The sequence below is a fragment of the Ogataea haglerorum genome, assembly GCF_019207285.1.
Source record: "Ogataea haglerorum isolate 81-453-3 chromosome Unknown 81-453-3_NODE_16_length_219348_cov_95.707317, whole genome shotgun sequence".
Taxonomy (NCBI): domain Eukaryota; kingdom Fungi; phylum Ascomycota; class Pichiomycetes; order Pichiales; family Pichiaceae; genus Ogataea; species Ogataea haglerorum.
This window is the reverse complement of record NW_025065166.1, coordinates 125,585-150,339: the sequence shown is the minus strand read 5'-3', so window position 1 is coordinate 150,339 and position 24,755 is coordinate 125,585. Positions and strand designations below refer to the sequence as shown.

Genomic DNA, 24,755 nt, shown 5'->3' with positions numbered 1-24,755 from the left:
TCTGTTCATAACGTGTACGTATATTATAAAGCAGGCTCAGCCGAAATGGAAATTGAGGTTTCCCAGCCCGTTCGGGTACGCGCTCTCGTAGTTCATCGGGTAGTTGTCGAACTGTGAGGTGAGATCGACGTTGGTGAAGTCGATCTCGTTCAGAGAGTTGTGGAAGCCAGGGCCCGGCACTCCGCTGCCCATCGGATGGCCCGGAGACCCCATCTGCTGCACGTCCATCATCGGATTCGGGATCGTGTCAGTGGCCATCATGCCGTTGATATCCGACAACTCGGTGAAGAACATGTCGTCGAACATGTCCGGCATCGAAGCAGCGTTGACGTTTGGCTCCACCTGCTCTGGAGCCGGCTGAGCAGCCGGGTCGTTGGCGCCTGTGAAGTCGGTAACCGGCGGCAGCTTCGAGGTACCGAACGCGATCTCGAACGCGTTTGTCGGCTCGCGCTTGATCGGCCTAGGGGTCTGGTGCAACTGCAACGGCTGCGACACCCTCGGTGTCTGCAACGTGATCTCGTCTTTGTTCTGTTCGCTTTCGCCCAGGGTCTTGAAGTTGAGGTTGAACAGCTTGGTCGAGTTCGCCAGGATGTTGTGGAAAAACTTGACCATCTTCTTCAGTCTCCAGGCATAGTAATACAGCTTAGTGAGGTCTTCCAGCTTGTCCAAGAACGACTGCAGATAGTTGAACAGACGGCTCAACAGCTCGTCCTTGTCTATGTTGTTTCTTTTGAGAATTTCCATCACGATCGGCGAGTTCTGCTGCAGCCGGAGAATTAGCGAGATGAGGAATTCGTGCGAACGATGGTTCAATATCAGCAGGTATGGATACAGAATCAGCTGCGAGCCGCAGCTGGGGTAGAGCGTATCGCTTTTTTCGTAGATCTGGTTGAAGATATCGTAGTTGTCCACAGCAAGCAGCAGACAGCTTTCAAAGTACGTGTTCATGTATTCTTTCTGTTTCTCCAGCTTGTTCACGGTAAAACTCTTGTCGGAAATGAGTCTATTGAACTTTTGTTCATGGTTCAAGAAAAGCAGGTAGTTCAGAGCGAAAAGCATCGACTTGATCACCAGGTGCAACTTGAACCGGTAGATCTTCACGCAGTGGTCCAACGGCGTCTCGTCCTCGTTGTTGAGGAAGGAAGCCATGTTCAGCTTGATCCGTGATCGGTCGGAAATGAGGTCCAGCAACTTGGCCATGATCTGGTCAAAGTCTCTGGAAGTAGGCACGGAGTCCACCGAAAACAAAATGCTCATTCCCTTATAGAGAAGATGGTACACCAGAATCGAGTCCTTGAAGTTTGTGACAACCAGCTGCTCTTTTTCCAACAGTGCCCTATTGAAGCTCTTTTCCAAAACACCCTGCTCCACTCCTCCAGGAAGCCGGCAATCCCAGGTCCTGTTCACAGACCCCAAAGTCGGGTCGATATCGACCTCAATCGGAAGTCCCTTTTTGTAGTCTCCGAGGCTGAGGTTGCTCTCAATGCTCAATGCCAGAAGACCGTACCAGAGTTTTCTCCAGAGATGTCTCTTTCTGAACAGTCTGGCATTTGACACAGGGTCGTCGGTGGCCGGGTAGAAGTTCTTGAAATTGAGAGGGTCTCTATTCAGCCCAATAGTTTTCGCCAGCTGTATCAGCATGTACATGAAATTAGGAGCGTTCATATTTGGATTTTCGTTCGTGAGGTCTCCGCTGAGATCGTTGGAGTTGAGCAACGTCGTGTTCGTGTTCGAATAAGAGTCCTCGAGGTCGAATCCATCTTCTGGCGACAGAATATTGTACAGCTTCAAAAACAGCCCAACCTGAAAAATGATCAAGGACGGCTTGCTCATAATCTTGGCACTGGAGAAGATCTCCTTCACCATATCGACCAACACCATCGTGATGATGTTCTCGGGTCTCATCATCACCTGTTCTTCCAGCGAGAGCGAGTCAGACATTCTGGATGGCAGGGACAACCAACTCAAACGCAGAATGATCAACAGTAGACACACGTTCAGAAACTCCTCGCAATACTGCGATCCAATGGATCCCAGCCGGATTCTCTGCGACGAGCCGTCGGTGGCATCGATGATCGACGCAATCCTAGCCCGAAAACTCTCTTCGTCAACATAAGGGAGGTGAATATAAAGCTTTTCAAAAAATCTGTCAATCAGCAACCAAACAACCTCGCGGTCCGGCAGGTGTTTTTCGATCACCGCAATCACCTGTTTGGTGTTATTGTAGTTGAGGTTCTTGATTGCAGATGGCGAGATTGTCTTGATTTTTTTCGCGCCGTTGCTTTTGTTAAGTCTCTGCAACCCGTCGATCGTGCTGCGTGGCTCCTGTGGCCCTGACAGAGCCGGCTCGTCTTCTGCCGTATTAGGCGACGCAACGGCAGTGCCAGTAGGAGTTTCGACGACGTCGGCGGAAATGGACGTCACTTTTGGAGACTTCGAGTGCGGAAGGTCTCTGATCGCAGACACAGACATTCTCGAAAGCTTTTCTTTGAACAAGGCCCTGGCGTCGCCTATCATCAGCGGACACACCTTTGGGTCTTCCATTTCGTCTTCCTCGTCGTCATCCTTGGAGTAGTTCAAGGCGCCCTCGGAAGAGTCCTCGGGATGAAGAACCGGGCACTTTCTCACCCTGGCTGTTGATTTTCCTACAGCAGGAGACTCCCGTGCAGGGCAAACGCCGGACTCTCCCGTAATTGGGCACTTGGCTTCGGACTGTGGCTTGTTGAGAACCATGGCTGTCTCAAGGAACTTCTTGAGCTTGCTTGTGTGCTCGTTGCTCTTCTCCTCCGGGACCTCGTGGTTTTTATTTTGCTGCCGAATGTGGCTCATTTTGAAATCGTAGTTTGTATAGTCGGTCTCCAGCGATTTCGACGCATCGACCATCGCGTTTTTGCTGCTGTAATAGTATTCATAGTGTTTGCGTAGTTTCAGTATCTTGAGCCATAGGTCATTGAGGTAGGAATCGTTTCTGACCACAAACATCCAGGAAAAGACGCTTATTTGATAGATGATAGGGAAATTATAGGTAGGGCCCTTTTTCGCCGTAAAGAGGATATTGGAGTTTCTGATGAAATCAACAAGGTCATCGGTACTGCGTAGCAAGGATTTAGAGGTGCCCGGCTTGGCCTTTTTCCGCTTGAGCTCGGCATTTTCATTTTCCAGCTCTCTAATTCTCGCCAACAATCGCTTCATCTCCTCGTCCCTGTCAACAAAATCTATCGATGATTCCCGGGTTTGCGATGCTACCGTGGCGCCAGGAAAATGTAGCTCATTTTCTTTCAAAGGTTTGGCCCAACTTGGCTCCAAATACCTGCACAAATGCTGGACACCGTTCTTTATACAATTGGTGCATTCCGGCTTTTTCTTATCGCACTTCACCTTACGGCGACGACATATTGTGCAGGAAATAGGGACTCTATTCCGCTTGCGCTGTTTGTTATTTTTCGTATCGTCTAGCTTTGGCATTAACGGAAATGGTGAGCTCCAAAGGATTTATTTTTCTTTAAAAAAACGTCCAGATACAAATTCTGCAGCTTAATTTATCTGAAAAATCAACTACATACTGACAAAACAAATTAAACGGACCGAACGGGCTGAACAAAAATATAGTACCGTCTTTTACTGAGCCCCATAAAAGCAGTTTGTAGTTTATGTCAGATAGTTACATCGATGTATACATTACTGAAACTCAATAGCCTCGACTTCACGTTTCACCAAATCCTGAAGTTCGGAGAGCGACACCTCCGCGTCGGGTTTCTTGGAGTCCGGCCTGTCCGCCTCCTTCTTCTTGTCCTCGCTCTTGTTCTCGGAGTCAAAATAGTTCTCTGTGTTTTCTTGAAGTAAAGTGTCGACAATCTCAATGAATGGTTTCTTCTTGTAGCCGGGAACGGTGGACTTCATTTTTTCGAAGCATTTTTTGAAATCCACACCCGACCAAACATTGCTAGGGTGCAAGGATGCCAAGGTATCCCAATCAATGGAATCTGTACCCTCGCGGTTCCAAATCTCTCTCAACCGGGCAAGCAACCAGTTTCTGGTCTCCAAGTCTACGCTTCGCGCACGGTTTCCAGCCTCGCGCTTCACCAACTTGTTCCACTTGTATCTGCATTGGATTCTAGAGCGTGTGCCGCCCATTCTCTCACTGACGAGGGTCCAGTTAATCACTGGCTCAACGCCCATCGACTCAGAGTTGGCTGTTTGCTCCCGCAGCATGCCATGGATCACGGTCCGAAGCTTATCTTCCTCTTCCAAAGACCACTTGTGTCTTAGCCTATTATTTCCACACTTGACGTAGTTCCTCCATCTGTCTCTGCAATCCTCGGGCATTCGGTTCATCTCCTTTCCAATCTCTTTCCATTGGCCCTCCATCTTGGCCGCCAGCTGGGCAAGCCGCTCGTCATCCTCGGGCGACCATTTTCCTCTGACATTAAATATATGGTAAGTTCTGCGGACGTGCTTGTACAACGAGGCTCGCGTTCTCTCGGGCAACACCTTCTGCAACGATTCCCAGAAGTCGTCCTTTTTCCGTTCGTTCGACCAAATGCGCTTGCAAATCTCCTCTCTGGACATATTGTTGATGTTTTGGTATTCTGTGATAAACAAGTCGATGGCGTTCGACTCTTCTTTTGAAAACGAGCGTCCTTGCGAATGAACAGTAACGTAGCTCCGCGCCTTCTCAGCAGCCTCGGCAACCAGCGCGGCTGTCTCTGCGCTTGGCACGGAAAACTGATGGCCCGAAGGAGTCAATCCTCGGGACCCAGACCTGTCCTGCTGAGAGTCGGACTGCAAGGGCGGAGTCGGTAAATGCTTTCTGTCGTGTGCTTCTCCATTCGACTGGCGATCGTTTTTATCCATCACAGCATTAGCCTGTGCCTGCGCGGCAGCAACAGCCTGGTTAACAGCCTGCACTGCCAAATGCTGAACCTCATCCTCAGCAGACTCTGAGTGTGCACCCTCTGCAGCGTGTCTCAGATATTCGTGGTCAATAGATCCCAGACTGGCCAGGGTTCTGGCATCAATCATGGCATCTTGGACAAATGAAGAGGTGTCGAGATTGGCCAATTCCGGGTCCACGTTGATATTTTTTATTCTCACGGCGTGGACGTTACTGGCGGATGGGGCGCTATTCCTGCCACTTACGCCGTTCGTATCCTTTCGCGAGGTCTTCTTTGGTCTCTTCGAACTGTTCTGACTCAATGACGGGATTCCGAGCCCAGACTGGTTTCCAAAATGGTAACCGTCGGCGTCGTTGTCTCCTTCTTGGCCCTCCAAGTCGTCCGCCAAAAATCCAGTGGTCCACTGCTGGAATTCCAGTTGCGACATGTCGTCGTCGTTAGAGAAGTTCCGCTTCCTCGATCTGTCAAGTGGCTCGTCCTCTTCGTCGTGCTTGGATTGCTGGTCGACGTCATTGTTTTGATCTCCGCCTTCCTTCTGTTTTGTGCCCAGCTCCAGCAGGGCGCGAGCACCTCCGATCTGCTCCTGTGCCTCCTGGTGTTGCTGATCCAGCATCAAAATTCCGGCCTGATCTTATCAAATATACTGAGTTACCCTTCAAGACAGGGTAAGATACAAAGGTGAGAGGGTAAGTGACTTCACCACTTGGAGGAAAAATTTTATCAGCTGCGAGGGCAAGAAAAGTTGCCTGCGCATCCTTGCACCGGCTTACCGCCGAAATTGTTCACTACTCATCCTTATGATTGATTACACATCTAACTAACTTAGAACTTGGTGAAAGCCTTGGCCTTGCCCTTAGCAGAAGCAACCTTAACAACGTTGAATCTAACGGTCTTGGAAAGTGGTCTGCACTGTCCAACAGTCACAATGTCACCCTCTTGAACTCTGAAAGCTGGAGAAACGTGAGCAGCGAGATTTTTGTGTCTCTTCTCGTATCTGTTGTATTTAGGGATGTAGTGCAAGTAGTCTCTTCTGATGATGATGGTTCTGTGCATTTTGGTGGACACAACAGTACCGGTCAGAATTCTACCTCTGATAGAGACAGTACCGGTGAAAGGACACTTCTTGTCGATGTAGGTACCCTCGATAGCGGACTTAGGGGTCTTGAATCCCAGACCGACGTCCTTGTACCATCTCTTGGTTCTCTTGGAGGCCTTGGCCTTTGGGTTGGTGAAGATGTGTGGTTGCTGAGTGTTAGAGTACTTGGGAGGACAACGCTGCACTTGAGAATCCCAAGGAGCCAGGCAAAATACGAGTTTCAACTGGTAACGTCCTGTGCGGTCGAATTCAGCTTCTTCGCGGTCCTTTTCGTCCGTGTTCACTGCAGGCGTTGTCGCATCATCTATCTCTGTAACTTACCTTCTGGAAAGCCTTCTCAGACTGCACGGTCAATTCAGTAGCCATGTTGATCTATTAAACTAGTCCAATAAACTTTGAAAATTTTAATTGTGAAAAACCGGCTGGGTATTTTTTCACGGCGAGGGTTGATTTCACGTCACGTGTAAGTCACGTGTATAGATAGGAAAATACGCCTGGTGGCAGCTCTCAGTTGGCCTCGAGCAGCCATTTGAGCTCCTCGGCACGGTCTCCAACCAGCGCCTCCAGCTCTTTGTAGCTTTGCATAAACCGGTGATCATCAAACTCGAAGCCCGGAACCACAACCTCGCTGATCAGCAGATGGTCGTCAGCGGATGGCTCGTCATTCAACGGCAGCAAGAATGAGGCCTTGTACACCTCTCCGGGGACTACCCATTGAGTCACCTCTCCCTTTTCCACATCAAAGCCAACAACAAACGACTTTACGGTGCCGTCAGGGTACACCAAGACGTATTGGCCACGGCCTTTTTGTAAGATATGAATTATGCGAGAATGGTTTTTATGGAGTCTTCCCATATAGGCATCGCAAGTCAATAAATAGTGAATTAAGGTTGAAGTGTGTCTGTAGGGAGCAATTTTCTTTTGCGCGTCTTCTGGGTGAGGCAGAACCGGCTCTGCTGACTTTCCCGGTCTCAGAGGCTCGTCTTCAGTCCCCCTGTTATGTCCTGGGTAGTACGGGCTTTCCATGTAAAACGGCGATCTGTCTGTCTCCTTGAAATACCCGCCTTCCTGGTGCTTGGCAAGGCCAAGACTCTTCACAAGCTGCTGTACACTCTGCGACGGCTGTCTAATGCCACGAGAAAGGTAATCTGGCCTCCGAATGGCCACGTTGCCGTCAATGCTGTCTATAGTAGGTGAAGCGTACATGATAAAATAGTTATATATCAAAGTTACGTAAGCGTGGTCATCACGAGTTCGACGGCCGATTGATCTTTTCCACCTTGACCTTTGGGCCTCCCCATGCAATGAGCTCGTCGAGAAGTTTGTTGTCTGCATGCAGAGCGCTCATTTCGTCCGAGCCACCGCGGCTGACGCCGTTGACAAACAGGTTCGGCACGGTTCTTCTGCCTGACACCGAGGCAATATAGTCCTGGAGCTCCTTGCCGTGCTCGTGGAGATCCAGCTCGACAACGGTAGGCTGGGGAGTGATGTCGTAGCTCGTCTGCAGCAGGTCCTTGAGTCTTTTAGAGTATGGACAGTAAGATTTGGAGAATATAGCCACCGGCGAAAGACTGAGAATTTCCTTGAATTCCTTGGCCGGGTCGAACTCGGAACTCTCCTCACTGTCCGCCACCTTCTTGACGTCCGAGTCAACCAGTTTCTTAGGGTCTATTTTTGAACGCTGGATATCCGCTTTGGCGTCATCTTTGGCGACGCTGTTTCCAAACGAATCCCTTGAGTCGGATGCCTTCAGCTCCTTTGTATTGGCCATCCCCTTTTGATCCTTGATGGCCAGATGTTCCTTGGCCGATCCGGCTTTTTTAGATATGTCTGCCGAGATCTTCTTCTGCGACGAGTCGCCACTAGGAGCCTTCACAGGAGGTTTGACGTTGGAAAACTCCTCTGCCTGCTTCACCTTCGACTCGTCGATGACGCCCGACTTGTCCTTGACCAGCTGGTTCACGTTTCCTCCAGCCTGGGCCAGCTTATTGTTGCCCGGGGTGGGAGAATAGGACCGCTCTCCAGCAAGCAGCTGTGGCTTCTTCTCGCCGGTGTTGGTCACGGACACGAACAGAATGATCAGAAAGCACAGTGCGGCGATAGCGAGCACTCTCTGCTTGCGTGCATTGATCATAGAAAAGTTGCCAGATAATCCTACTGTTGCACTTAAATATTCTATTTAACCAGATTGCCACACCTAAACCCACTCAGTAAAAAGCCCCCCCATTTTTTGTTATCACTAAATTAGGTAGCTAGGATTTCAGCATACAGCATTCTTTTCAGATCAATCATCTCGAGCTGCTCTTTGCAGTCGTCGAAAAAAAAGAAGTCCTTTGGTATTGGGACGGCCGTAGTCTCCTCCTTGGCGACGCGGTACGCGCTGAAGTACGGATGTTCTAGCGCCTCCTCCACGGTGAGTCTCTGAGACGGGTCGAATTTTAGCATCTTCTCCATTAAGTCCACGGCGGACGGATTGGCATGCGGAAATATTTTTCGAAGAGGAATCTTCTTGAAAAACCTCTGCGAGCGAATGTACTCTCTCGCACGCTTGGACTTGATCGACTGGAAGTCGGCTCCAGTGGGCGTACCCAGAATCTCGAATATAAGAAGCAGCTGGTGTCTGTAGTCCTTGCCCGGCAAAAACGGCTCCCTGAGCAGCATCTCCGCCAAGATACACGCGAGCGACCAGATATCGATCGCCTTGGAGTACTGAGAGGACGTTAGCATGATCTCGGGAGCCCGGTACCACCGTGTGGCCACGTACTCTGTGAGAAAGGAGTCCTTGGATTCCGAAACCGACGCGGAATCGTCTCTGCCGACGCGAGCGAGCCCAAAGTCGCAGATCTTGAGGTCGCAGTTGGAGTTTACTAGCAAATTGGCCGGCTTCAGGTCTCTGTGGATCACGCCGCACGAGTGCAGACACTTGACGCCCTTCAGAGCCTGGTACATCAGATACTGCACATGGTCGTCGCTCAGCGTCTGCGACCGGATCACGTGATGCAGGTCGGTCTCCATGTACTCCTGCACAATGTACACCTCTCTGAAGGACTCGAAGTCGCGGGGTTTCTGGATGTCGAGGATGCTGATGATGTTGTTGTGCTTGAAGTGTTTGAGTAGCTTTATTTCTCTGAGCGTGCGCAGACAGAAGAGCTCTCTTTCAAACGGCTCGATCTTCTTGACTGCAACCGTGGCGCCCGATCTTCGATGGACGCCCAGCGCCACCACTCCGTAGGCTCCCTCGCCCAGAATGTCTCTGACCTCATAGTCTCTCAGGTTGAACACAAATTGTTTGGCGTGCATCGTGGATAGACCCCGGAGCGTCTGTGTCTATATATAAGGTTGATTCTGAGACACTGGCGGCCGATTAGTCTGGAAGCGCCGCGAGTTTCATATTCTGCATGTCAGGACACGATTACTGCTGACACTTGCCGATCAGCGTCGCAGGGCCCGCTGTACTGCACGATAAAGGGCGGTCTTGAAACTGAAACAATTTCTTATTGTTAGTGCGCGGCGCATGGTTTGAGTGTAGCAGCATGTGGTCGCAAGGAGAGATTTCGGACGGTATTTCAGACCGGCTCCACCCGCTGGCTGCCAAACATCACGAACGTATGGGCAGCAACCTGTTGCCCCAGAGCTTGCCTATTATTGTTTTGTCAGGCTGTGTAACTCGTTCATTATTTTTTTTCTCCATGAGTCTCGTGGCCCTGATTACCGGCACCAACAGCAACCTGGGGCTCAACATCGCGTATCGTCTGCTGGCCGAGGTTCCTTCCGAAACCAGACTGACCATCATTGTCACGTCCAGAACTCTGCCCAAAGCCATTGAGGCCATCAACAAGATCAAAGAACACAACGAGAAACATGTGCGTCGTAGAGCCATTCTGGACTTCGACTACGTCCTCGTCGACTTCTCCAACATGGTGTCTATTCTCGCGGCGATCCACGAGTTGAAGAAAATGCACCGCAAGCTCGACTACCTCTTTGTCAACGCTGCCCAGGGCGTCTACTCGGGAATAGACTGGATCCAGGCCACCAAAGAGGTCCTCGCCAGCCCGGTGCAGGCCTCGACTTTCCCCACGTACAAGATCCAGAAGGTGGGTGTCCGGTCTGCCGACGGCTTGGGTCTTGTGTTCCAGGCAAACGTGTTTGGCCCTTACTACTTTGTGCAGCACCTGGCCGAGCCGTTACTGTCGCACTCTGAAAATCCGCGGGTCGTGTGGATCTCGAGCATAATGTCGAAACCATCGTTTTTGTCCTTTGACGATCTGCAGCTGCTTAGGTCTGACATCTCGTACGAGGGCTCCAAACGGCTCGTGGACTTGCTCCACCTGGGTACATACAAAGAACTCAAGTCGAAGTATGGCATCAACCAGTACTTGACGCATCCTGGCATATTCACCTCCTTCTCCTTCTTCCAGTACCTCAATCCGCTCACGTTCTACGGAATGCTGCTGATGTTCTACGTGGCCAGGCTGTGCGGCTCCCCGTGGCACAATATTTCGGGCTGGAAAGGCGCTAACGCTCCGATTTTCGTCTGTCTAGAAGCCAAGCCGGAGCTGGACCTGCAGGAGAAAAAGTACGGCAGTGCATGTACCATCACGGGCAAAGAGTACTTGAAGATCGCAGAGATCGACGCAACAGGCCAGGCAGACGTGGCCAAGTACTTCAAGGATCTGAAATTGCAATGGGATGAGAAATTGAAAAACCAAATTGCAGATACTAGAAAAGTGTACGCAGACGACTAGTTCGATTTATAAAATTCCAAAAATTAATTTACGCATTTTCCAAATTCTAATTTAGAGTACAAATGATCACACCTTCAAGGACATCAGGGAACCAACAAAGGTCAGAATCAGTCTTGATCTGACCTCGTTGATGTCCTCTGGCACCAGCCAAATCAAAGCGCCAAGCTTTCGAGCAATCGAAATGGCCAATCTGGCATTGGCATATCTCTCTTCATCGGTAGCTCCCGAAGTGACCAGCGAGTAGTCCACGTAGCCTGGCTTCAATCCGTTCAGCACGTCCAGCAGAAAAACACCAGTGGCCAACGAGGGATCCTTGAAAGAGCGAATCGTGGAGTTCTTGCCACCTTTGGTGACCTGCGTGTTGGCCCAGTTGAGGATTTCGGCATCCGTGAGCTCCTTACCGTTGGAGGCAAGTTTCTGGAGCGTGTTGTTGATGTTTCTTCTCATCAATTGCCACACCAGTCCCAATGTGAGCATCTTGTTGCCGTCCACGATGTCAGAACCTTCAATACCAACAAGCGAAAACCGGTTGGCCTTTCCGACCTCAACTGCATAGTTAGTGTTTTCCAGAGCCTTAAACCTCATCATCTCCTTTCCTGATGCTGGTCTCTTGTTTATGTGGCTCAAGCTAACAGAGCCAGGCATCACCTTATCGAAAGCTTGCAGCAAAATAGTACCGTCCTTTAGGTCTTCAAACAAAGAAACGACCGGAGGATCAACTTCCAGAGAGTTGAGCCACAGGGTGAAGACTCTAGCCTCTCTCTCGCCTTCTGCGTCAAATTCCTCAATTTCTGGCCTCTCGCTCTCCTCGATAGGGTCCAGGCCAGGATGAGTGTTGAAAAGATGAGCCACAAAGGCAAGGTTCAAACGTGGGTTACCGGCGACCAAGGCAGTAGGAGTCAGGTACTTTCTGCACCCAATCTTGTCCGCGTTTTCCAGAATCTGCTCGGCTCTCTGCAACAAGTCGGGCGTCTTCAAAGGAGCCTTGGAACAGGACTCTGGCTGCAACTGGTTCAGCAAAATGGTGTAGTTTTCTCCGTCGCTCACGTCGGTCGTAAAGTTCGACACTCTTCTGTGCCAGTTTGCTGCTTTCAGGTGGTAGTTGAACCATCTGAGCAAAATCTGTTCAGGAGGTAGTCTAAGGAATTGTTCCAGGGTCTCGTCGTCCTCCAGCAGTCTATAAAGCTCAGGATGGAGCTTTATATCGATCTTGCTGAGCAGACCTCTTCTGATGATCTGCCAGATAAGACCGAGAATCAGGTGTTCTTTTCCCTCAATGATATCTTCGGAGTGCACGTTGACCACCACGCAGCCAATGGCCTTAGCAGAGTTGAGCACAATGTTGGCGTTTTCCAGCATGGTGAAGTTGTTCAGTTTCTTTCCTTTCTTTGGGATGTTGAGCACCCTGGTATCGATCGTGTCTGGAACAGAGTCGTTAATCAGTTTGGAAAGAACCAGGCCGTCCGTGCACTCGTCGAAGATCTGGAAAGTGTCCAATGGAAAAGGCAATCTGTCGCCGACGTGCGGATCTCCTGCCAACACAGCATTGATGTGTCTCGTAAACTCAATTCTCTCCTCATCGTTGATAGTGTGCGTCGTTCCTGATTTGCCGGTGACGATAACCTTGGCCGAAGCACCGGTACCTCTGTGAACAAAGCCGCCTGCTGAGGAGCTTCCTGACACAGCAGAGCCAGAACTGACGCCCGAAGAGGCAGATGGAGGTGGCTGGAGCTTTTTCTCCTTCAACTTCGCATGCAGCTCTACAAAGTCGTCCAATTCCACATGTCCCGAGGCATCCACATTGACCTGCTTCAAAGTCTCTCTGATATCGTCGTACGAGCCCTTGCCGTCGCTGGAAACGGCCTCAATCACCTGTTTCCTGTCGACCCAGCCCTTGTCGTCTAAGTCGATCTTGCGGAAGTCATCAATGATATTGAACAGGTCCTGCTGCTCCAACACAGGGAATTTTTTCTAAGGAAAAGTTAGCTGGTCCATTGCGAAAAAAACACATACCTGTAGCTTGATAACGTTCATAACAACAATTACAACACACTAAAACCACCGAGTTAAATACGAGCGATGGCTATTATTTGTTCTTGCTAAGTTTGCCACTACGTTGTTGCACGGGGCTGTGCAGAAAATTTAGCATGAGGTGGCTGGGGCCGAGAAACGCGCGCCGATCGACCTCGACCGACCTTTCGATTAATTCGTTCTGATACTAAACTCCATGTTGTCCTGGTTGATGTCCTGCTTGATCTTGCGGCGCAGACTGTCAAACACAACCATGGACAGCTCGGGAGACGCGGCGTGCGACAGAGATTCCAGCGACGTGTCGAGCAGGTTGAGCTGGCTCCGTCGTCTGTCTCCCTCTCTGGCCTCGGCCTCGAGCGTCTCCATCTCCTTCTCAAACTCCTCGTTCATCAGCTCCCACAGCTCCAGCTCCTGTAGGTCCAGGTCCTTCATGAACTGCGAGCTTGTCTGGAACACAGTGTTCAGCGGCGACCGTTTCAGCTTCTTGGCAACCAGCTGCTCCTCCGACACCGGTCGCAGAGCGTTCTTCATGATTTTCAGTCGTCTGTCTGCAGAAACAAATGGATCGTCTCGGTCCAGGCTCGTGTCCTCGTCGCTGTTGTCCTCGTAAACAGCGTAGTCGTACGAATCCTCCATCTGCGAGTCATTTGGCTCGAGCCCGGCCTCCGCGCTCAGTTCGCGCGACTCACGAGGAGACATCCCCGGTACCTGCAGTAGCATGCCAGTCTTCTTGCGCTCCAACTCGTCGTCCTTGGCGAAATACATTTTGTGCGCCATCTCCGCCTGCTCAAAAGCGCGTATCTTCGACAGACGGAGAGGATGTTTTGTGCTGAACGTTTTGTAGTCGTACTGGTCCATGTCAGCCTCGCTCTTCTGCCGCAGGGTAACCTTGTCGCTGACGTCGGTGCTGTTGATGTCAGTCGAGCCGGACACCAGACTCGTGGAGGAATAGGTGTTGCTTGGCGTCAGCGGCATTACGCTCGTCTTAGTCGCCAGCGTCGGCGTGATGACACTGCTCCGTCTCAGCACTCTGCGCCTACCGGGGTCTGTGCTCTGTGGCTGGCTCCGTTGCTGGGTCGCTACTTGTTCCTTGTCTTCATCCTTGGCTCCGCCGTGGTTGTGCGACGAGATCCTCATGGTGATGCCGCGAAAGAGCTGCCGCCGTACATCGTGATGCGACCGGCTAGTCATGGTGGTAGAGTAGCGGGATTATTGTGTGATTGGGTTGCTGCTGTTGGGTGATAAGTTGCCTGCTTATCTGTTTAAGATGTAAATTTATTCTAGACTGTTTGGCGGTACACTACTTTACGCTTCGACTTCGCGAAGCCGGTGCTTCAGACACCTGCAACCGCACCCGCTGCAGCATTCCTCCATCTTCTCCTGCTCCCACCACAGGAGCGCGCACGCCGCGTGCAGCAGATGGTTGCAAACCGTGCAAACGACGAGCCTTTTTCGGCTCAGCAGGTGGCAGTAGTGGCATTTCCGCTGCGTTCGAACACTGTCCCACACGCTCTTTCCCACCGGCTTGAGCCAGCCGACCTCGCCGCGGTGCTCTGAGCTTGACGGCATCTCCGAGCCGCGGTGGTTGAATTTGAGGATTTTTGCTCTCGAGACGGGAAGACCCCAGCAGAACAACAGATTGGCGTACTCTGCTCTGTACATCTGAAGCCGCTCTGTATCGAGGTCGTCCAGCAGGGACATCGAGTACGCGTCCTCGTAGAGGTCCAACGAGTCGGTGTTGATCATCTGGATGCTGACCTTGGGGACTGTTGTCTGGGAGGCCGGTGGTGGCGGCGCCGTGTTGTTCAGCGACTTCAGGAACGCCTGGCTGAAGACGTTGCCAGTAGAGGACAGCGAGGACGGCGACATGGCGCCCGGCGAGCGGCCCAGATGCAGCGAGTAAGAGTCGCCTGGCGTGCTGTGGCCTAGCGCGATGCTTTGAGGACGGATTCCGCGCCGGTTAGAGACATGTAGCTCTCCAGGAGACCCGACAAGACTCTCGGAAATAGAGGTCGTGCTCACCGAGGAAAGTCGGTTCCGCGAGAGAAGATGGTAATACGAGCCCACAGGGCTCCTGGTATCAAAGGAGACCACCTGTCCCTGCTTGGAGCTCTGTCGGACCAAGGTTTTCTCAGGGATGACGGAATTTAGCGAGTAAGGAGTGTTTATTGGGACGCCCGGCCGGTCCTTATTTTCGAAATGCTCATAAAGCACACAGGACAGCATTGCCAGCATCTGCACGTCGCTCCGCCGCTCGTAGTATTTCATGATCATTTTTGCAAGCCATCTGCCTCCAAATGGATGTGCTCCCCAGTAGAATTTATAGCTGTCTGTAGGCTCGTCCTTGGACACGAACCCCGCGTGGACAGCGAGATCGAGCTTGTCCTCGAATTGGACCTCCTTGACCAGGATGATGGACAGGATTCTCCAGCAGTCGGCCAGATTCTTGAAGCCGTACTTTTCTGCAACCAACGCGTTGCACTTGGCCAGATTCTCAGGAGTGTCGCCCAGAACTCTGTATTCGAAGGCCAGCTCCATTTTGGCAGGTATCAAGTGGCGGAAATCGTGGATTTTCACAATGTTGCGGCTCTGTTTCGACTTCGAGGTGTGCGTGCCGGGGTTGCTTGCCACGTTCTCTAATGGAAGCTTAGTTTTGTACAGCCTGTCGTACTGTAGTATATCGAGGTCGTTGGAAAAGCTGGCCTCCGAGCTCAGACTAGAAACGTCGTCCTCCGAATCTGCGTTGGCAGAGGTGGGAAGCTCCATCCCGTGCTCGATTTTTTTGCTTTTCAGCCCGTTCGCCAGGCTAAATCCCTGCTGTCCAAACTTGAACACCTGCTGCGGAGCCTTTTTGTCCTCTTTGGGGATGAAAAAGCACACAAGATGGCCGCTGGCCGTCCAAATGGCCCCGCAACCCTTGGGCACCGGCGTGCTATCAAAAGTTGGCTTGTTGACGTCGACGATTGCCGCGGTCTCGTCCTCAGATTCACTGCCTGTGTCTCTGTCAGAGATGGAAGAAACCTCAATGCTGTTGTCGGATGCGTTGGCGTCTTCGTACGGAATAGAAAACGGATCGAGCGTCAGATCGTCCTCCTCCTGCTCGATGTCCAGATTCACTTTCTCGCCAAGTAAAAACCGCAGGCAGGGCTCGAGACAGAATTTTCGCAGCGAGCAGTATTTGCTGGCAATCTCGTCCAGACGCGCCAGCATCTCCTTGCGGTCCTCATCGGTGAGCTCGTGTGTCTCCTCGATCGAGAACTTTGGAACTCCCGTGGGCGAGGGATAGTCCTTGGAGAAACTGATTTCCACGCGAATGAATATCAATTCGTCATTCCAGGGGCCATTCAAAGATATCACCAAGTTGCCCGTCGACACGCTGATCCGCTCGAATCTCACTTTAGGAAACTTGTGGCCCACGTTTCCGACCTCTTCTGCCAAATTGGCCGGCTGTGTGCTGTCTCCAACATGGACGTCCATCTGCTGTATAGCCGACTGGCCAATCCGAATACCAGAAATCCAGTTAAGGTGGTTGAACTGGTCGTTCTGCAGAGTAAAGCTGTTTCTGCTGGAAATGAGGTTCGTGTTTCTCCGTCGTCTGATGATCAGGTTATTTTCGGAAGCAACTGGCGGCTCGCGACGATAGGTCTCGTAGCTGTAGTCTGGCAACGGGTTAGCCAACGGCTGGTTTCTTTTGTAGTTGAAATTGTCGTAGATGTCCTCCTGGATAGGCCACAGACGAAGATCGCAGTCTGCAGACCACGTCACCAACTGGAACTCGCGGTCATCCACGTCGGTGTTCGGCGAATGTCTGCTTCTCCAAAGAAAATCTTTGACCGGCTCTGTGTGGCCCTTGAAAATGTAGCTTGGCTTCAATTTGCTCTCTCCTGTCTCGTCTTTGAATTTCACAATGTATATGGAGTTCTGTCCGCCACGGGACGGCATGATGCCGCAGATGTGGTCGCCAATCGGCGCGTGGCGCGCTCTGCTCACCGGAAAGTCTGTTCTGATCGTGTATACGGCTTTGTCCGGCTTGTTCTGGTCCCAGAACTTGACACTCATATCGTTGGAGCACGAAATAATCTTATCGACCTCGGTCTTGCTCCAGTCAATCCCGTTGATGCGCGCGTTGTGGGCTTGTATTTTCACCAGTGGAATGGCCCCCTTTCGAATGTCCCAGATGAGAATATTGTTATCGTGTGTGGACGCCAAAACGTTGGAGTTCATGTGGTTCCACTTGACCTGCGAAGCAGCAGCACGCCAGTCAGACCAGCTGTTTATTGGCTTTTGCGGGCTCCTCATGTCCCACGACAGCACCATGGTGTCCACAGAGCACGTAGCGAGCAGCTCTGGGTGGTTGGGGTGGAAGTTAATATCAGTAATGGCTCTTGTATGGGAATGAAGGACATGCTCTATAGCGTTGTGAGATGGTCTGGCCAGGTTCCAGACCATGGCCTTTTGGTTGGAGGTGGATACCACCCACGACGGTTTGCTCTTGTGAGGCGACCATTGCACGTCGGCCACCTCCCAGGACGTTTGGTGGTGGAGCCAGCGAGGAGCGGCAAAGGGGTCGTCGAGGTCGATGACGAAAAGACCTTTTCTTCCAGCCAAAACGACGTCGCGCCCGCTGGGGGCAATCGACATGGTCGAGAGAAAGTTCCCGTCCACACGAAGCGAGAGTGTGTTCCCGAATGTGTTGGAATTGAACGGGGAGTCCTCGGGCATGAAATAAATACAGATTATTTTATATTATTTATTTTATTTTATTTTATTATTTTTCATGGCTCGTCGTCCTGCTAGACTCCAGGTGAACCCTGAATCCATCAATGCAGAAACGAAGCCGCCGCAAACGGGCCAGGTATTTAATCTGTGGTATAGCCGATGGACAGGCGGCGAATATAATGGCAGAACCGTTGCGCACGCACGACATAGATGCCATCCTGCTAAAGACGCAGGCTACACAAAGGCAGACAAGCACGTGGAGCTGGGATCAGTGAACCGCGACAAGTTCATCTGTCTGTATTTTGCTCGCGGATACTGCACGAACGGAAAAAACTGTGACTATCTACACCGTCTGCCGACAGACATGGACTTCTTTCCTCATACGGTGGACTGTTTTGGGCGAGAACGATTCGCAGACTACAGAGACGATATGACGGGAGTGGGTTCTTTTAACAAGGTCAACAAGACGCTGTTTGTGGAGAAGTTCAGATCGATGGAAGCAAACGTGGAGATGCTTGTCAATAAGAATTTCGGAGAGTATGGAGAGGTTGAGCGCACCAGGGTGGTGAGAAGCAAAGGCATAGCGTTTGTCACCTACAGATTGGAAAGCCAAGCGCAGTTCGCTAAAGAGGCAATGTACGGACAGTCTCTTCGGGAAGACGATGACGAGGAGGCACTCAACGTCAAATGGGCTAACGAGGATCCTGACCCGGTGGCCAAGAAAAGAAACCGCGAGGAGGAAGAGCAGACTGCGTTGGAGACCGCGAAAAAACTTTTGGTAACGATGCAGGAGAAGCTGAGACGTGTGGAAGAGAAAGAACAGGAGCAGGAAGCGATGGACGGGGACGAGTCACGAGAGGATGCCGAGAAAGCTCCCAAAGCTCTTCCTGCTGCGCAGCCATCGTCCATTTTTGCGAACAAGTCATTAGATGCTATTAAATTGGTACAGAAGAAACCAACGCTCGCTACGAAGCTTGGATATGTCAGCGATAGCGAATAGCCATCAGACTTCAATGTTTCTCACCACCTTTTTCTGCGCAGCAGGGTGTCTTTTCAGGTCGTCCGGACACCTGCTGACAGGGCTTTTGGTGATCATCTGTTTGAGATGGTACAGCACATCCGCGTCCGCAGCGCTCCAGAACGTGATTGCCGTACCCTCTTTTCCAGCCCGTCCCGTGCGTCCGATTCTATGTGTGTAATCCTCGATATTTTTCGCCATTTGGAAGTTAACCACGAGCGACACGTCCGGAATGTCAATTCCTCGTCCCGCCACATCCGTAGCCACCAGAATATCCGCCCTGCCCTCCTTTATCTGCTGGATGGCATATTCGCGCTGTTCCTGCGTTTTCGAGCCGTGCATCGTCACGGCGTTGAATCCCAGCTGCTCCAAAAATTCTGCCACCATTTCGCATGTTTTCCTGAAATTCACGAAAACTATGATTGGAGGCAGGTAGATGCCGCGCGTGAGCACCTTCTGCAGTACTTGCAAGCGTTTCTCCTCCGTGTCATCAACCTGGATGGCTTCTTGGCGCACGCTGTCGACCGCACCGCCGACCTCGCCGACCATAACAGTTCCTGGATTTTTCAGATACTTTGCGCTTATTTTCTCGATCTGCGGCGGCATGGTCGCCGTAAACATCATGGTGGTTCTTTTGGGCTCTCCGGGACCCGCGTAGTGCGGATTCTCAGACCCATCCGGTAGGCTGTCCAGGATTTTGTTTAGATCGTTCTCAAACCCCATGTCGATCATCCGGTCAGCTTCGTCCATCACCAAGAAAAAGCACCGATCTAGAGAGACTAACTGCTGCTCCAGACAGTCCACGAGCCGACCGGGAGTGGCTATGATCACCTCCACGCCACGCTCCAGCTTTGCGGCATGCTCGTCGTACGAGTGTCCTCCAATCAGCGAGATCGCGTCAAACCCGAGAGACGCAAACTTGGAGAACTCTCGCTCAATCTGCAACGCCAATTCTCTCGTTGGAACCAAAATTAGCACGTAAGGGCCCTCAAATCTGCCGAGCCGAGGCATCTGCAGAATATAGTTCACACAGGGGACCAGAAATGCCAACGTCTTTCCCGAACCGGTCTCGGCAATACCCACCAGATCTCTGCCCGTCAGTCCGTTCGGAACAGCTGCCCTTTGAATCGGCGTTGGCTCTTTGTATCCTAGAGCTTCTAGTTGCTGGATAATGAGCGGCGAGATCTGGCTTTCCTCCCACTTACGCAAGGGACTCTCCAGTTTTCCGCCTTTAGTGCTGATGTTGAAGTCTTCCCGCATTATTCTCCAGTCTCTGTCGGTCATTTTGGAGAGATCTTTTTCCGACCAGTGAACGTCGTCAAACTCGAGATCCTGACGACGTCGCGGCAGTTCCACTATCGGAACAAAATAAGCGTCGTTCATGTCTCCGTTGCCTTCGCTCGAGGAGTTCGCCAAACTTGGATCTGGTGCCCTTTTTTTAAGAGATTTCGGCTTCACAACAGCAGCGGGGGGTTTGACTACCTGCTCATGCTTGCGCTTCTCCCGTTGAGCCTTACTCAGAAATCGCGTCTTGCCATTGGCCGGCTGAGATTTGATCAGGTCGTCAAGAGAAGGAGGTAGCGACATAAAATAGTTGAAGAATTTATTTTCATTGCCGTATTTTCTGGCTTCAATGCTGATAAAAATCCTATTAAATTATTATCCTACATCAGTCCTTCTTTTTAAATTTGCGCTTGGAGTGGAACTCCTTGACCTTGGACACAGCCTGGGCGGTGGCTCTGTCGACAGAATCGTGCAAGGCCAGAATCTCGTTTTTATTGGGCACCTCCTTCGGAAGCTTCATGTCGATGACTTTCTCAATCCTGAGAATAAGCTCCAAGTCGTACTGCGTCACCAGGGAAACAGATTTACCGGATCTTCCCGCACGAGCAGTTCTTCCGACACGGTGGATGTACGCCTTGGAGTCGGTTGGAATATCGTAGTTCACCACAAGGTCGACAGATGGGATGTCCAGTCCTCTGGCAGCCACGTCAGTGGCCACCAAAATCTGTTTATCTCCAGACTTGAACTTGTTGAGAGCACCTAATCTCTGGGCCTGCGTGAGCTGTCCATGTAGCGGGATGGCCGAAAAGCCAAGGATTCGGGCCAGAAGAGCAACCTTCTGCGCATGGGCACACGTTCTGGCAAAGACTATGACCGACTTACCCACGTACTCGTTCAAAAGGTAAATTAGGTAAGTGTTTTTGTATCCGTCGGGAACCACCATGAGAGTCTGGATCAGCGTGTCGACTGTGGAATACTTGTCATTGACGGCGATCTTGACAGGGTCTACGAGCGAAGCACGTTGCAACTTCTCGACTTTTGAGGTCAGTGTGGCCGAAAATAGGTATGTTTTCCTGTCGCGCGGGATGATGTTGAGAATTCTGTCTAGCACAGGCCCAAATTCCATATCGAGTAGTCTATCGGCCTCGTCCATCACAAGGTACTTCAAGGCCTTCAAAGAGAAACCCTTAGTGTTCTCCAGATGGTCCATCAGACGTCCTGGAGTGGCCACAATCACGTGCGGCTTCCGCATCAGCTCCTTGGCTTGTTCCATCATATCCATGCCTCCAACAATAGTAGAACACCGGAGTCCCATGTTTACTCCCAAAGCATCAAACGTCTCACGGATTTGATATGCCAGCTCTCTGGTCGGAGCCAGTACACAGGCAAAGTACGGAGTCTGCGCTTCCCACAAAGCCTGGAGGATGGGAATAGCAAAAGCGGCAGTTTTACCGGATCCGGTCTGGGCAATACCGATAATGTCGCGGCCTTGCAAACTGTGGGGTAGGGATTGGGCTTGGATAGGCGTTGGTGTGGAAAAGTTGAGCTTTTCAATGGCGTCGAGAATGTCAGGCTGCAGGCCGAGTTCTTTGAACGATGTCACCTGCTTGGTGGACTCGTCCTGTTCAGACTGTTCTTGTTCTTTTTGTTTGTCTTCTTGTTTCTCTGTTTGCGTTTCGTCTGACTGTTCCTGCTTCTGGCTAGCCGTGAGCTTCTTTTTCAGCAAGTCAATGTCGATCTTGGCAGACACGGCCTTTTTAGGGGCCACGTTTCCAGGGCGAGATATCTTTGTAGGAGACATTAGATAAATTGATTAAATTAATTTTTCTTTGTTAAAAATATTCCATAAAATAATTCAAAAATATTTTAAAAATTTATTTAGACCGATCTTTTCACCATGGCCAAAAGAAGAGTAAGTATAACCACCCCAAATTGCTAACAACCCAGCAAAAAAAGAGAACCCATGTCAAGCTGAGCGAGGAAGAGCTGGCCAAGATCCCCCGCTCGATGGTGATCCATCTGGGAACAGCTTTACACAACCACACCCTTACACAACTAGTTAGAGACACCAGGATCATGATGCTTCCTCACACGGCGATCAATCTTCGCGAGCGCAACCGCAACAAGCTCAAGGACTTTGTTGTGATGGCAGGGCCGCTTGGGATCTCGCAATTGCTGATTTTCAGCCAGAACGAGGAGACGGGGTCCACCCAGCTTCGATTCTCAGCAATGCCCAGGGGTCCCACCATCAACTTCAAGATCCACGAGTATTCGCTTTGCAAAGACGTCGCCCGCTATCAGAAGATGCCCAAGAGCGTGAGCAAGTCCGGACCGGAGTTCCTGAACCCTCCGTTGCTTGTGATGAGCGGCTTCACTAACCCGAAAGAAGCAGAGCAGCATGAAAAGTTGATGGTCACCATGTTTCAGAACATGTTCCCGCCTATCTCCCCACAGAACACCAAGGTCAGCACCATCAAGAGAGTTTTGCTGTTGCAAAAGGACAAGCAGACCGGGCTGATCGACCTTCGTCATTACGTCATCGACACGAAGCTGGTGGATGTCTCGAAGAACGTGAAAAAACTGGTCAAGGTGCACAAGAAAACGAATAAAAAACTGCCCAACTTGTCGAAAGTCGACGACGTCGCGGACATCATTCTGGACCCGTACGCCCAGGCCGGATTCACCTCTGATTCGGAGGTGGAGGAGGACGCTGTGGTGGAGGTGAAGGAGGAGGTTGCCGTGAAAACTAAGGGTGCTGCCGAGGAAGGGGGCAAGCGCAAGAAGGCGGTGAAACTGACGGAGATCGGTCCGCGAATGAAGCTCGAGCTCGTGAAGATCGAGGAGGGCGTCTGTGACGGCAAGGTGCTGTACCATTCGCGGATCAAGAAGAGTGTGAAGGAGATCAACAAGCTGGAGCAGATCCACGCTGTGCGCCGCAAGGAAAAGGAGAGAAGACGCAAGGAGCAGGAGGAGAATATCCAGCGGAAGAAAAAGGTGAAGATCTCGGGCGAAGCAGAAAGCGAGTCAGAGAGCGGCGAGGATTTTAGCGAGTAGTTACTACCTCAATATTCAGTATATACGCAGCTAGGATTTTCCAAACTGGGAGTAGTCGACTCTGTGGTTCTTCTTTTCGTAGAAGCTCCATTTTTCCGCGTCGAAGATGTTGAAGTCGGAGATCTCAAAGCCGTCGCCCGACACTTTCACCTGCGAATGGCGCTGGTACCACATGGTCTTGTCGTTGTTGACTCTCCAGAGCCTGGAGGCTAGCACCGACGCGGCGACGTCTCTTTCTCTCTGCGACAGGGCGTAGTAGTAGGCATAGAACAGCGTGGCGGTGTCGACGTTCTGCGAGTCGATCTCGATGTTGTTGCTCATCCGCACGCTGTTCCAGATCGCAGAAACCCGTTGCGCTTCCAGTCCCGGCGGATACGTTCCCTCGCTGAGCGGCGAGAAGCGACGGGGAACGGCAAGCATGGCGCCGACGCTCGACAGCGACGGAGTCTTCTCGGACTCTGGCCGGTTTCTGGCCATCACAAACGACAGGATCGTGCTCTGGATGCCTGGAGGCAGAAACCGGAAGTTTGGGTCGTTCGCAACGTCGCCGGGCGCAGCAGACCCAGCGCCCGCCGTGCCGGACGCCGTGCGGGACTCTGAGTTGCTGTGCGACGCTCTGTCCTGCGGCCGCTGTTTTTTCAGCGCCTCCAGCACACTGGCGGCGTTCAGCGCGTTGGTGTTGAGCGTCGAGAGCGGCGTGGCCGGCGTGGCCGGCTTCTCATCCGGTTTTGGCCGCCCATTGGCCGTCTGGCTCACTGCGGCCGCCCACTTGAGCTCTCCCACAGGCTTTGCGGGCACCGGCGCAGGCTTCAGCGTGCTCATGGACGACAGGCTGCCGGCCAGATTGGCCAGCGACGTCGTCGGCGTCGCGATCTTGGGAACGCTCACCGGCGGCGTCTGCGCAGGCTTCACGGGGGCCGGTGGCTTGGCGGTCGCCACAGGCGAGGGCTGGACGGTGGACGGTGTCGGCGTGCTCTCCTTCTTCTTCTGAAGCGTGGAGTCCGGCACAGACACGGAGATCGGCGCCGTCGACGCGAGAACAGACTCCTCCTCCTTGTGCGTGCCGTTCTGCGCAGAGCTGCCATCGTGAAGCGTGTTCTCGTCGACGTCCAGGTTCAGATCGTCGTAGATGGTGTCGTCGTTCACAAAGTCCGGATCCTGGTTCTCTTCCAGATAGTACTTGATGTCCTCTTGGATGTTCATTATGTCCTCGGGCCGCAGCACGTGGCTCTCAAGCAATCGCAATACCACCTCCAGCTTTTCTCTGTGGAACTGGTGGATCTCCAGCAGATCTTCGATCTCCGACTTGCGCTCGTCCACAGCACTGGTCTTCTTGCCCTTCTTGGCGCCCAGCTTGTCCAGCTCGCTCTCCAGAGCCTCCTCCTGGCGCTGGATCTCGTCCAGCGTCTCCCGCACAAACTCGATCGCCTCGTTGTCCTCCTGTGGGTCGTCAAAGCTCGCCAGCGACTCGTCGGAAAACGCTTTCGTCTTCGACCCCTTCTCTACCACCTTGTACTTCTCCATCGCCTGCTCGACCAGCCGACGGTTCTCGTTGAGCCGCTCCTTGTCCTTCACCTCGTTGGTGGCCTGCCAGTTCTTCACCTGCTCGCGAAACCGCTGCAGCTTCTTAATCTCCTTCTTGAGGTCGTTCTCCAGCTTCTCCTTCTGAGAGCCGTTCGAGGCATTCTCGTGCCGCTCGTACAGCGTGTTGAATATCTCCAGCCCCTCCCCGATCTTCTTGAACACGCGATCAATTTCCCTGGCCCGTTAGTAAACCGTGTCGAGTCGCGGGTTCCAAGCGACCCCTGGCCCCTTTTTCCCTGTTTGCAGGCCCGGAGTCGCCAGGCCCGGCTGCCGTCCACACTTACTGTTGTAACTTCCTATGCGACATCTCAGTGTACCAAAATCTACAA

The 24,755-nt window shown here is 51.9% G+C and overlaps 15 protein-coding genes across 15 annotated transcripts; 3 read left to right on the top strand and 12 right to left on the bottom strand.

Moving 5' to 3' along the window:
* Positions 1–36: 36 nt before the first annotated feature.
* KL911_004838 (uncharacterized protein) lies at positions 37–3,465 on the bottom strand (the record flags this gene model as incomplete). Its single annotated transcript, XM_043200173.1, has 1 exon — positions 37–3,465. The coding sequence occupies one exon, from the start codon at positions 3,463–3,465 to the stop codon at positions 37–39; it is 3,429 nt and encodes a 1,142-aa protein (XP_043052458.1).
* A 213-nt stretch (positions 3,466–3,678) lies between these two features.
* Positions 3,679–5,508, bottom strand: KL911_004837 (uncharacterized protein; the record flags this gene model as incomplete). The annotated part of the gene is made up of 1 exon (XM_043200172.1): positions 3,679–5,508. One exon carries the CDS (start codon positions 5,506–5,508, stop codon positions 3,679–3,681), a length of 1,830 nt encoding a protein of 609 aa, XP_043052457.1.
* A 209-nt stretch (positions 5,509–5,717) lies between these two features.
* On the bottom strand, positions 5,718–6,357 carry KL911_004836 (uncharacterized protein; the record flags this gene model as incomplete). Its single annotated transcript, XM_043200171.1, has 2 exons — positions 5,718–6,215; positions 6,313–6,357. The coding sequence occupies 2 exons, from the start codon at positions 6,355–6,357 to the stop codon at positions 5,718–5,720; spliced, it is 543 nt and encodes a 180-aa protein (XP_043052456.1).
* Positions 6,358–6,498: 141 nt separating this feature from the next.
* KL911_004835 (uncharacterized protein) lies at positions 6,499–7,197 on the bottom strand (the record flags this gene model as incomplete). Its single annotated transcript, XM_043200170.1, has 1 exon — positions 6,499–7,197. One exon carries the CDS (start codon positions 7,195–7,197, stop codon positions 6,499–6,501), a length of 699 nt encoding a protein of 232 aa, XP_043052455.1.
* A 40-nt stretch (positions 7,198–7,237) lies between these two features.
* KL911_004834 (uncharacterized protein) lies at positions 7,238–8,125 on the bottom strand (the record flags this gene model as incomplete). The annotated part of the gene is made up of 1 exon (XM_043200169.1): positions 7,238–8,125. One exon carries the CDS (start codon positions 8,123–8,125, stop codon positions 7,238–7,240), a length of 888 nt encoding a protein of 295 aa, XP_043052454.1.
* A 110-nt stretch (positions 8,126–8,235) lies between these two features.
* Positions 8,236–9,291, bottom strand: KL911_004833 (uncharacterized protein; the record flags this gene model as incomplete). Its single annotated transcript, XM_043200168.1, has 1 exon — positions 8,236–9,291. One exon carries the CDS (start codon positions 9,289–9,291, stop codon positions 8,236–8,238), a length of 1,056 nt encoding a protein of 351 aa, XP_043052453.1.
* Positions 9,292–9,524: 233 nt separating this feature from the next.
* Positions 9,525–10,736, top strand: KL911_004832 (uncharacterized protein; the record flags this gene model as incomplete). The annotated part of the gene is made up of 1 exon (XM_043200167.1): positions 9,525–10,736. One exon carries the CDS (start codon positions 9,525–9,527, stop codon positions 10,734–10,736), a length of 1,212 nt encoding a protein of 403 aa, XP_043052452.1.
* A 66-nt stretch (positions 10,737–10,802) lies between these two features.
* KL911_004831 (uncharacterized protein) lies at positions 10,803–12,885 on the bottom strand (the record flags this gene model as incomplete). The annotated part of the gene is made up of 2 exons (XM_043200166.1): positions 10,803–12,707; positions 12,862–12,885. 2 exons carry the CDS (start codon positions 12,883–12,885, stop codon positions 10,803–10,805), a joined length of 1,929 nt encoding a protein of 642 aa, XP_043052451.1.
* Positions 12,886–12,938: 53 nt separating this feature from the next.
* Positions 12,939–13,958, bottom strand: KL911_004830 (uncharacterized protein; the record flags this gene model as incomplete). The annotated part of the gene is made up of 1 exon (XM_043200165.1): positions 12,939–13,958. One exon carries the CDS (start codon positions 13,956–13,958, stop codon positions 12,939–12,941), a length of 1,020 nt encoding a protein of 339 aa, XP_043052450.1.
* Positions 13,959–14,072: 114 nt separating this feature from the next.
* KL911_004829 (uncharacterized protein) lies at positions 14,073–17,408 on the bottom strand (the record flags this gene model as incomplete). Its single annotated transcript, XM_043200163.1, has 1 exon — positions 14,073–17,408. One exon carries the CDS (start codon positions 17,406–17,408, stop codon positions 14,073–14,075), a length of 3,336 nt encoding a protein of 1,111 aa, XP_043052449.1.
* A 136-nt stretch (positions 17,409–17,544) lies between these two features.
* On the top strand, positions 17,545–18,486 carry KL911_004828 (uncharacterized protein; the record flags this gene model as incomplete). Its single annotated transcript, XM_043200162.1, has 1 exon — positions 17,545–18,486. One exon carries the CDS (start codon positions 17,545–17,547, stop codon positions 18,484–18,486), a length of 942 nt encoding a protein of 313 aa, XP_043052448.1.
* A 3-nt stretch (positions 18,487–18,489) lies between these two features.
* KL911_004827 (uncharacterized protein) lies at positions 18,490–20,091 on the bottom strand (the record flags this gene model as incomplete). Its single annotated transcript, XM_043200161.1, has 1 exon — positions 18,490–20,091. The coding sequence occupies one exon, from the start codon at positions 20,089–20,091 to the stop codon at positions 18,490–18,492; it is 1,602 nt and encodes a 533-aa protein (XP_043052447.1).
* Positions 20,092–20,173: 82 nt separating this feature from the next.
* On the bottom strand, positions 20,174–21,589 carry KL911_004826 (uncharacterized protein; the record flags this gene model as incomplete). Its single annotated transcript, XM_043200160.1, has 1 exon — positions 20,174–21,589. The coding sequence occupies one exon, from the start codon at positions 21,587–21,589 to the stop codon at positions 20,174–20,176; it is 1,416 nt and encodes a 471-aa protein (XP_043052446.1).
* Positions 21,590–21,864: 275 nt separating this feature from the next.
* Positions 21,865–22,842, top strand: KL911_004825 (uncharacterized protein; the record flags this gene model as incomplete). Its single annotated transcript, XM_043200159.1, has 1 exon — positions 21,865–22,842. One exon carries the CDS (start codon positions 21,865–21,867, stop codon positions 22,840–22,842), a length of 978 nt encoding a protein of 325 aa, XP_043052445.1.
* Positions 22,843–22,872: 30 nt separating this feature from the next.
* KL911_004824 (uncharacterized protein) lies at positions 22,873–24,733 on the bottom strand (the record flags this gene model as incomplete). Its single annotated transcript, XM_043200158.1, has 2 exons — positions 22,873–24,601; positions 24,720–24,733. The coding sequence occupies 2 exons, from the start codon at positions 24,731–24,733 to the stop codon at positions 22,873–22,875; spliced, it is 1,743 nt and encodes a 580-aa protein (XP_043052444.1).
* Between the last annotated feature and the right edge of the window lie 22 nt (positions 24,734–24,755).